Source organism: Nematolebias whitei, chromosome 1, assembly GCF_014905685.2.
Source record: "Nematolebias whitei isolate Nwh7 chromosome 1, NemWhi1, whole genome shotgun sequence".
In the NCBI taxonomy this organism is placed as follows: domain Eukaryota; kingdom Metazoa; phylum Chordata; class Actinopteri; order Cyprinodontiformes; family Rivulidae; genus Nematolebias; species Nematolebias whitei.
The window spans coordinates 21,845,563-21,856,995 of NC_056498.1; the positions used below are offsets into that span (position 1 = coordinate 21,845,563).

Sequence of the window (11,433 nt, forward strand, 5' to 3'; positions counted from 1 at the left end):
TCAAGACATTGCAGCTTCTCAGGTTATTTTTATAGGTAAAAATAAAAACCAATAGGGAATGTTACAGAAATATATAGGTTTTAGTCAGTTTTAGTCCTGGTCATGGGATAATTTGACTAATCTGAGCATATATGTGTGATAGAATAATCATGAAATACATTTTTGGATCACATTATTAGTAATAAAGCTACAAAGTTGACATATTTGAACGCCATAATCAGTTTATCTGAACTTCTACAACTAAAGTTGGAGTTTTCTGATCATTTTTCCAACTTTCATTGTGCAGAGTAATTTTTATGCAGCAGTTCGTCTTCAGCAACATGTTGAACATGTGCAACTGCACCATCTTATTTAAATTCTATTTTGCACTTATTTTTTACTGTGTATATAATATTGTGTCTGTTTATATGCTAGACTATGGAAGGTGACCTTGAGTGCCAAGAAAGACGCCTACAAATAAAATGTATTATTATTATTATTATTAACAGCATTTTAAAGTATAAAGGAGATAAGTGTAGGACATCTTTGATCTTAAAGTGAAACAACAAAGCTATTAGTTTTAATTGAAGGCAGAAGGATAACTGCAGCACATTAAGAGCTCAAGCTACATCAGACTAAAAATCACCTTTGCAAAAGAAAAAACAAGTTTTACAATATTTAAGGGATGTTTTGGATTTTAAATGTGATGCTACATCTGTGTTTCCCAAAAACAAAGGACACAGGTTGCGCTACACAACACAGGTTTTAGTTTGCATGTTTACCTTGAAGCAGTGTGTCTTCTGCTCGCCATCCCAAATGGTGCGGGGCAGTGGGAACTTCTTGCGGATCCTGTATTTCTCCACAGGCCCCAGTGGCCTCCCCCTGAGCCTTTCAGCCTCTCTGTAGTGTGCGTCCAGCCAGAGGTCTTGGAGCTTGGCGTGCGACTCCCGCGTGAACCTGTGGCTCTGGAGAATCTGATACAGAGCATCAAAGTTCCCCCTGTGGAAGGCCACGAGCGCCCTCGCTCTCATCACGGACTCGTGCCGATTGAGGGCCTCCCCGGCAGAGCCAGGGACGGCAGCAGGCAGCGACCAAAGGAACCGACCGAGACGCTCTATATCCCCGGTCTCCTCCAAGTTCTCGCACACCCGAGCAACCTGGTCTGGAGTGAACATCGGCAAAGGGAACATCTCACCTTCTCGCTTGTAGCTCTGAAATCTTCACTCATAGGTCCACTTGCAGAGCTTTGAGCACTTGCTGCCTTTTTGAAACTGCTCCAACTTTATTTATGCCTCGCCTGTAGACCTGAGCTATTCCTGGGATCTGGGCTGATGCTTCCGAGAAGCCCCGTAGTGATGCGACCAGGGAGCAGAGACAAATGAAGAAAGAGGACAAGTGGCTGTCAGTATTTATATCTAGATACAATTAGCATCTCCGTAGTTGTTTTGAGAAGGATTAAACATCCCGGCCATTAGCCTCTTAGTGGGGGGTAGTGTGTGCAGAGGTGCCTGGCTGATCAGCTTGTTTGGCTTAGCCTGAGGATACATTGACTGCCAGGATGACCGTAGTGAGCAAACAAGTGAGGGAAGATTATTTAAAAGATCTGATCTTCAGGATATGCCATGCCTGGAGAGCAGATGATGGACAGAGAGGATGTAGAAGCTGTTAAGTTTCTAAACAAATTAGCAGAATCAGAGTTGTATTTCTGCCTTTATGGCTGTCTGAATTTAGAAAGACCCTAAAAGATGGTTTTGCTCATATGAAAATAATATCAAATACACCCCAACTTTTGGTCTGAATAGGCTAGGATCATGTGAAGTTGCAGCAGACAGGCTAATACCCTTGTAATTAAAACAGACATTGGCTGCAGATACACTATCCCCATCGACCACTCAACGTGATGCTAATGCCCCCGGACATCAATGTAAATGTAGGAGCAAGTCAGGACAGTGTTAATAATCTGCAACCTGGTTCAGTGGCTCATTAATCAGCCTTAGAGCAATTTTTTTTTTTATTATTAATCAGACTAAAGATCCTGTCAGCATCTGTCAGCTATTGTTTAAACATATTACACTCAATTTGCCCAAAGTTAGGCAGATTCAATAAAAAAAAAAAAAAAAGTTATGTTTCATTTTACAAACCAGACGCAGATTAATTTAGGTGAGATTATATAGATTTGTATAAAGGTTGCAGTCAGGTCATCTAGGTTAAAATCAGGTGAGGGGGATGAAAATCCAGACTACAAAAGACGTGAGTGGCAGACAACAGAAAGATGTTCTACAGAAATCAGGATTCAATGACACATTACAATGTTTCTGTTTATTTTATTTTTTGTGTGATTTTTGTGTTTGGCTATTTTCTAACCACTGAAAGAAAAGAAAATTAATCCATATTGGGTGGTAACCACTTTTTGAGATCTTCTGAACACTCCTCAGATTACATAGGATTACAGTCTGCATGTAACTGTCGATTGATTTAATGTGTAATTTGGGACATTTTAGCAACTTTTATTAAACTTTTAACATTTGTTTTGTTAGCTGAAAAATGCAAAACACATTTTTGTTTTCACTGATAGTGCATTCCAAAATAAGCAATTTAACAACTACTAAAAATAACACCTTGAACAAAAATATTAATAAAATAAACTTAATAATAGTACGATAAAGACGAGACATATTATAAAACATTTGGTCCAAAAGGAGCGTAAAGCTGATGTGCACATTTTCCACAGTGAAAATGCCAAGACACTACAAAGACTATTAATGTCTTGATGATTATGTCATTTTATTTTTTGCATTCTAATGAAGCGTTCACATTATTGTGATCCATTTTTATTCCGTACGTTTTGGTGCGTTTCTCGTTCCGCAGTTTTCAAGCTATTTCAACAATTCATCTATCAAAACGTTCAGCTCTTTCAGGACAATCCTGCTTTGACTTCTGCTTCATCTGCTTCACATTTTGTTCTGCTTCAGTTTCCTTGTGCAGTTTTAAACATTTTTCAGCTACTTTCAGTTGGGGGTTTTTTCAGCTGTTTTGTGCTCCTTTCAGATTCTTTCTGCTTTGTCTGCTTTTCTAACTTCTTTCGGCTAATTTCAGATTGTTCTGCTCCTTTCAGCTTATTTCTGCTAATTCAGCTATTTCGATATTTATACTAATTTTAGCTTTTTCAGCTAATTCCACATTTTTTTGCACTCATTTAAACTATTTTCATCTTAATTCAGCAAAAAATGTTCTCTCTCAACTTCCTTCTGGTAATTTAAGCTTCTGCTTTTTTTTAGCTACTTTTCAGCAGGTTTTTGTTGTTACTAATTTCAGCTTATTTCAGATAATTTCTACTTTTTGTCTTTGTTTCTGCTTCTTTCAGCAGATGTGCTGTATCTGCTTTCTTTTGATAATTTAAGCTTCTTCTACATTTTCAGCTACACTTTTAGCATTGTTAGCTAATTTCAGCTGTTTTCAGATAAATTCAAGTTTTTTGTGGTTACTTCTGCTACTTTCAGTCTAATTAATGTGTTTCTACTCATTTCAGGTTATGTTCCTTTCAGCTTTTTTTCAGCTAGTTTCAGCTTTTACTGCTATTTCAGCTACTATTTCGCTGTTTTATGCTAACATTAGCATTTTCAGCTATTTCCACATTTTTTGCACTCATTTCAACTTTTTTCAGTGTAATTCAACAAAAATGTGCTCTCAACTTCCTTCTGGTAATATAAGCTTCTTTCTGCTTTATTAGCTACTTTTCAGCTGTTTTTTTTTTTTTTTGTGCTAATTTCAGCTTTTCTTGGCTTCGTCAGTCAGATGAATTTTAAGTAATCTGTTCCTAATTGTTGTGGTCATTTCTATGTTTTTAAACCTAATTCAGCAAATAGGTGTTCTTTCTGCTTTCTTCTACTAAAGTAGGCTTAGTCACTTAGTCCAGATGACCTGACTGAAAATTGTTGGATAGGCTTAGTCACGTTTTTTTTATTTATTTATTATTTTTTAGCTAATTTCAGTTGTTTTTCAGCAAGTTCTTCAGCAGTAAGCATACTGCATTTGTGCAGAAAATGCAATTTCTCTAGTTTTATTTAACATTTTAGTGTCGTATGGAAAAAAGATAGATCCACAGATGATCAGATGTGTTTATCAAACTTATTAAGCTTTGGAGAACAGGCAGACTCACAGAGTCAGCGCATCACAAGTACAGAACTTATTAATGCCTTGCTCATGGGTTTCCGACCTGTTCTAATGTTAGTTTTGTAGAAACCCATCAGAGACCTGCCTTTCTTCTTCACCAACAAGTTAACAGTCTCACAGAAATGAAAACATTTTCAATGTTTCTTACGGGGGCAGGTGGTAAGTGTCTTTAGCCAGCTACTGACCCTGTCATGAAATCAAAGCATTGTAATAGCCTACCGTTCACAGTTACCTTAAAGTAAATTGATTATAAAGATTATTAATATGGTAAAATAATATTGAATGTATCAGGAAGCGGATCAATAAATTACATATTCCCTTCACAGTAGCACGAGCGCCATCCAGTGTGGTAATAAATCGCAGTTCTGAAGTCTTTGGTTGTAAAACAAGCAGGTTAAACTAGAATATACCTGCAGACTGGGGGGGTCACTGGTGCCCATACCCAGTGATAGCTGGGTATGGGCACCAGTGACCCCTGTGACTCGAAAAGGAAGAAGCGGGTAAAAGATAATGGATGGATGATCATGGCATGAATTAAACACAGCAGAGTTGTTGTTTTTGCATGCACTTTAGGCCCTCCATGAAGAAAACTATTCAAATGAAAGTACATAAATATCTGAGAATCCGAGTGAAAAGTGCAGCACAGTCGTTTCGTCGTTAGAAAATCCTTCCTCGATAAAGGGAGAAGGTCCGAGCGCCGTTCCTGTTTGCGCTGATGATCCCTGCAGTGCTCTGCATAGACCGTAGGGTACAGACAACATGTATTACTTTGTAAACATTTGACACTTGTTAGATCTTAAATCTAGATTAAAATACCATTTAGGGATGGTAAGTGGTGAGAAGGTGGGGGGTCGGGGTGGGGGGTCTTGTGTGTCACACTCTTTTGAACAGAAGGAGAGAAATGAGCTCAGTGACGATCATACTCGCAGTTAACCCGCACAAGTTATAGACACTGTACACCCCCGCCCACCCCCACGCACATTTACCTTCATTACAAGTATACCCCCCCACTCAATCTGTTTAACATTTTTAAGAGCAGACTGAACCAAAATCTGCTTAAGCACACACAAGCCCTTAGAATAAGATGAATAATAAGACGGTGATGGGATGAGCTGTATGTGTTTTTGGAGGGGTGACGGGGGGGGGGGGGGGGGGGTCAAATACTTCCTTGTTTTTTCTTTCCTGTTTTGAATCTGTTCATTAGAAGAACCACGCTTTTTAAATAGATTAAATTTTAAATTATTATTTTATTTATTTTTTTATTCTCCTTTGGTTCTGATTTTTTTTCAAACTCTTAATTATAGTTTGTGCATTAAAACAATAGTGTTTATAACCAAAGGACAATTTAAAAAGATTAACTGTGAATTTGAATATTTTTAAATAAAACATAATGAAGCATAAGATCCACTAAGAAATAAAGTTGTTTAAAAAGAAGCAGGTTTTATTTTCTTTAAGTAGTAGTACATGTTTTACTACCACATTTGTGTTTAAAAATCATAACTCATCTCCTGATTGAGAAAACATCAAGTGAACTTACATTAACTTTTTTTTATTTTATTTTTTTATACATTTTGGTGACACTTTACGATAAGGCTCCTCTTATAGATGGTTAATAAATAGTTAATAGATACATGATTAATTCCTCTATAAACACTTTATAAATCATAAATTGTTTATTATGCATTAATTAAGGCTGACAGAGAGACAAAACTGACTAGTTTCTTGCCAAACAGTGCCATCTATTTTCATCTAGAGTTGTTATATTAAATATTTCAGACTAAGCTGAGCACAATAAGCATTTCTAAACCTATTTTTTAAGATTTACTGTATTTTTTGCCCTTTAAGTCACATCTTTTTGCATAAATTTGCAAGTCCTGCGACATACGCCCAAGCGACTAATATATGTTTTTTCCCATGTTTATAACCCAGTTTTTGGCTGAGATCTGACAATTTCATTCATTCTGACATGAAAAATAATGAACACTACCATTTTAGCCACTAGAGGGCCCTTGAGTAATATGGTGATTAATGAGACACTTGGCTTGCCATACAGGCCACATTCATCTCGCTCCGGATCTCCTGGAGCAAATGTCCAATCAGATGCATTTCACCACCTTAGCTATAATGTCGAGCAAACCAACAATTGTTTTTAGGTGGTTATCTTGTTAAATTTTTGAAGAAATGCACAGCGAGTCCTCCCTCTGCACGCTCCCGCAGCTGCAAATAGATTTTTGAAATGCATCTGATTTGACCATTAAAGTGTATTTATTAAGAAAAAGTTCAACTGAGACACACTTTTACTATAATATCGAGCAAACAAATAATTGTTTTTAAGTGTTAATCTTATTAAATTCTTGTTAAAGTCCTCTTGTGTTGTTCCCGCAGACACCATTTGGCAGCCAATTGATTGTTGGCACAACACCGGCTCACGTTTCCGGGTGGTCAGCGGTGATGCATAGCAAACGCGACGTGTCAGCCATGACGCATATTCCACTTTATTAGACATATTTGGACTAATGCAACTTATACGGTGGTGTAACGTGTACGGCGGAAAATACGGTAATATTATTTGTAGATACTTATAATGCAGTGATAAAGTACAATATTATATGCTAAAGAAATAGGTTTACAAATGCTTATTGTGCTTACAAGGTAGTAACTTAGTCTGAAATGTTTAATATAAACTCTAGATTAAATATATAGGTGAACAGATTTACTATTTGGCAAGAAACTGGTCAGTTTAGTCTCTGTCAGCCTTAATTAATGCATAATAACGATAAGATAAGATGGAACTTTATTGATCCCACAGGAAATTGTTGTGCCAGAGTTTCAGTACAAAGGAACATACACAAGGAATCACACAAGATATGAAAATAATAAGACGTTTTATTAATGATTTATAAAGTGTTTATAGAGGAATTAACAACATATCTATAAATTATTTATTAGCCATCTACTGTATAAGGGAAGCCTTATTGTAAATTGTTGCCCAAATGTTATATTTTATGTTTGTCTGCCTCTTTAACTGTGATGACGCTCATGAAAGCTTTTTGCTGGGAGCAGAAACTCCTTATCCCAGTTCAGTCCAGTGACTTCTGATCACGGTGTGGCCACATAATCATAAAAATTGAACTAAATGGGGACTTTGTCGCAGTACTACACGATCAGTACAACTGAGTGAACACTTGTTTTAATTATTAAGACACATTTAAACACTGCCATCTTGTTGGCAGAACCCCACTTATGGTGGAGTCACACTTAAAGTAATTAATCACTGCTTTAATCGCAACTGTCCTGCTTTAAAAAAATTACCTGTTGATTCTGCCAGCAGGCAAAGCAGGGGTGATGTATTATTTGGGTGTAGTTTGGGGGTGGGGGTTACCATGCTGTATAAATCCACAACAAGTACAATTAACAAGCAAATTGGGAGGAGAAGTAATTAGTGTTATCTGCTTATCATTGTTACCCCATTCTAAAGAAAATGGGCTAAAAACACACACACGCACATGCACACTAATTCCCTCGAGGCCAATGTGCAGGAGCTAATTACAAGCTCATTTACAACCCAATAGGAGCATCCTCTCAGAGAGGTCTGACCCTCTGTTTCCTCCCCTCCCTTCAGCCCCACAACGATGTATACCAGCTTTACCGCTCAGGCCACGCCAAGAGCACGACATCAAGACCACAGAAGGAACGAACATTGATGAGGAATATGGAGGACGGAATGTGACAAAATGAAATAGATAAATACATAATAATGAAATGTATAATTTAAATATTAAATACATCCTTAAATCTTTAAATACACAATTAAATTATTAAGTACATCATTCAATACACAATTAAATTGTTTATTTCATGATATAATTATTTATTTCATGAGTTATTCAATTGTTTAATTTTGTCACGTTCCACCCTCGTGTGTCACCATGAAATGATGTTAACTGTCAGTTTCACTCATCAAACTCAGTGGGCGGGACTAACACTGAGCATGTGCTTTGGGGAAGTCAGTTCAAACATGGCAGCTCCCTCCATGCAGGACCTTTTAATGTGCTCTCTCGTGAACTGGTTAGAGATGTTTTAAGCCAAGCTAAGGATATACAAGCTGGTCCCCATGTCCAGCCATCACTGTGCGAGAGGCGGGGGACACCCTGGACAGGTCTCCAGTCCATCAGAGGGATACATAGAGACAAACGAGACAAATAATCATTCACTCTTTCTCTCACATCTAGGGACAATTTAGAGTTACCAATCATGCTAACATGCATGTTTTTAGTCTGTGGGAGGAAATCGGAGTACCTGGAGGAAACCCACGCGTGCACAAAGTGAGCATGCAAACTCCACCCAGAAAGGAACTCCTGGCCTGGATTTGATCTGGCGACCTTCTCACTGAGAGGTGGTAGCTGTACCAACTGCACTACCGTGCCCACCTGCAATTAAACTTATAGAGCTTCTAGGTCCTTTATAATAAGGAGCTGTTCACATGATAACAGACATTGTGGTTATGCAAGCACTTATTTATATATTTTTTAAAATATAATTTCAGCCTTTCGTCCACATAGAAAGATAATTTTTGGAGTCCTGAAAGAATACTTTTTAAAAACAGGTCTCAGAATGAAAAAATCTTGCCAACAACCTGAGCAAAATGACAAAGTTATAGTCTTATGTCTAATCTAATTTGCATTACATGCAAACTTTAAGTACATGTCCCATGCCTTTTTTTCATTCAACCTTTATTTCTACAGGTAAATCCCATTGAGCCTCGTGGACTCATTTACAAGAGAGACCTGATTTTAACAAAGAATGATGACAGCAGTAGACAATCATAAAAGGAAGCATACAAATTGAGAATAACAGGTGAAAATAAAAAGGTATTAAAAAATGTAACCAAAAAAAGTAGAACAGTGTAGAAATCTAAAATCAGGAACATGTCTACATTGGTCCCTGCCAGGAGTCCAACAGATTCTTAAAGCCACTTAGAGAGGTCAAGGTCGAGAGCTTCAGATCTTTTTGTAAGATATTCCAGGAAACAGGAACGGAGTAGGAGAAGGCCCTTTTGCCTAGTTCAGTCCGCACTGAGGGAACACTGCAGGTAATAATGTCCTGAGAGCGCACGCTGTAGCTGCACTCACGCAGAGACAAGTAGGAGAAGATGTATGAAGGCAGCAGACCAAGAAGTGATTTAAAGATGAAAATGTACCAGTGGAAGAGTCTGCGTGAAGTTAATGATGACCAGTTAACCAGTGAATACAGGGTGCAATGGTAGGTACTATAGTTACAGCCAGTTATGAATCTTAGTGCACCATGATAGACAGCATCCAACATCTGCAGGGTTCTTGTAGGAACGTTCATGTAAATAATGTCACCGTAATCAATGGAGGGAAGGAAAGTCACACTTACAAGGTGTTTCCTCGCATTCAGAGTTAGACAGGATCTGCTTCTGAAAAAGAAACCCAGTTTAACTTTCAGTTTCCTTAGCAAGTTTTTCACGTGGAGCTTAAAAGGGAGATGTGAATCGACCAAGATACCCAAGTATTTGTATGAATTGACAAACTCAATAGGTACACCATTTGAGGATAAAATCAAAGAAAGAACTGCTTGGACCAACTTCCTGTTTGCAAACAGCATCCCTTTGCCAAAAAAGTCCATGCTCAGTAATCCAGGTATACAATCCAACATCCCGTTGCTTTTGTCGGCATTTAGGACAATAGGACAAGTTTGAGACGGAACAAATCTGACTGGATGATGTCAAAAGCGGATTTCAAAAGCTGGATAACCTTAGCAACTGTTTCAGCTCAACAATAAACAACTGTATCATCAGCATAGAAATGTAAGGATGCATCAGGGATGCTCTGACCTACATTACCTATGTAGATTGTGAAGAGGGTAGTTCCTAAGACTGAGCCTTGTGGTACACCATTGTTGACTGTTAAATAACTGGAGGAGGTACCATTATGTTGAACACATTGCATCCGATCTGAAAGATAATTAGAGAACCAACCAATGGTGTGTTCTGAGAAACCAATTTCTGAGAGCAACAAAGTTCATGCTCAATCATCCAGGTATCAAATCCAGTAATTCTCAATCAGGTCATCTGGGCTGGCAATTTCTGAGAACTTATGACAAGATGTGAAAGGTCTAAGAAAAGTGCAGCACAATAGTCTTTAGCGTCCAGTACTTCAACAATGTCATTAAGAACCTTCAGTGAAGCCGTCGTTGTGCTGTGTTATTCCTGAAACCAGATTGATGGAGAGGTAAGATGTTAAATGAGTCCAAATACTTTTTGATTTGAGATTTTATCACGTTTCTAGAATCTTTGCTAAAATGCAGATTTTAGAGATTGGTCGATAATTGTTCAGTGAGGTGAGGCCTTGTTTCCTTTTTTTTTCCTTTGGCAGTGTTACAGCACCACACACAGGACTGGCATAGTTACTACAGCATTTTGGGTCATGTTTGTTGTTTGAATGAAAACATTTCTCAATGGGTGTCGTGTTCATAGGGAGCAACATCGTGTTTTGTCAAGGCCCAAGAAAATTCTCAAACATGTGCACTGAATGTTCAGCTCAACACACTGAAGCTTAAAAACAACAGCTTACATCATTTTTCTTCAATAAAACCTGAGAGTGCAGCTTAAACCACCAGGAATTTTTATAGTAATTTCAGGTCATCACTTAGTAATGTGTTTGAAGCTCTTTTATTTATTAACCTTTATTGAACCAGTCAAATCCCATTGAGATCACAGGTCTCTTTCGCTTGGGAAGCCTAGGCCTGAAGGCAGACTAGCATGCATGTTTTTGGTCTTTTAGTAAAGGATTGAAGAAGTTCATTAATTCTGTTACTACAGTAATGAATACCACACCTTTTTAGTTAAAATACAGCATGTTTTTGTAGTTAACCCAATGAAAATGCACCCAAAGCCATCTGATACAGCTATAATAAATAAAACAAATACACATAGGTTCGGACAAACAATGGACATCACTTCCTCCAGCTTAGTGTTGAAAAATGACTTCCAACTGGGTTGCTAGGTCAAAATTCAAGATCGCCATATATGCAAAAATGTGCAAACTTTGAGTTGAATAACGAAAAATAAGCATTGCGCCTGACTTCTACTGTATTTTGGTCTAAAGTTGTGAGAAAGGTCACAATCTAAAATCGAGTTGCCATGTTAAAATCTAGTCCAGAAAAACATCTTGAAACATCCACTACTAAAAACTCAGGACGGAGGACATCAGCGCTTGTTTTACTCTATTGTGACATTTTCCTGTAAACGAGACTTCA

General features: G+C 37.7%; 1 protein-coding gene across 1 annotated transcript in view; it reads right to left on the bottom strand.

Annotated features, from left to right (window-relative positions):
* Positions 1–1,332, bottom strand: part of six7 (SIX homeobox 7) — a 4,171-nt gene extending 2,839 nt beyond the window's left edge. The window contains exon 1 of the mRNA XM_037683027.1: positions 762–1,332. Within this exon, the coding sequence (XP_037538955.1) occupies positions 762–1,169 (408 nt within the window). The 5' untranslated portion in view covers positions 1,170–1,332. The remainder of the gene's footprint in view (positions 1–761) is intronic.
* Between the last annotated feature and the right edge of the window lie 10,101 nt (positions 1,333–11,433).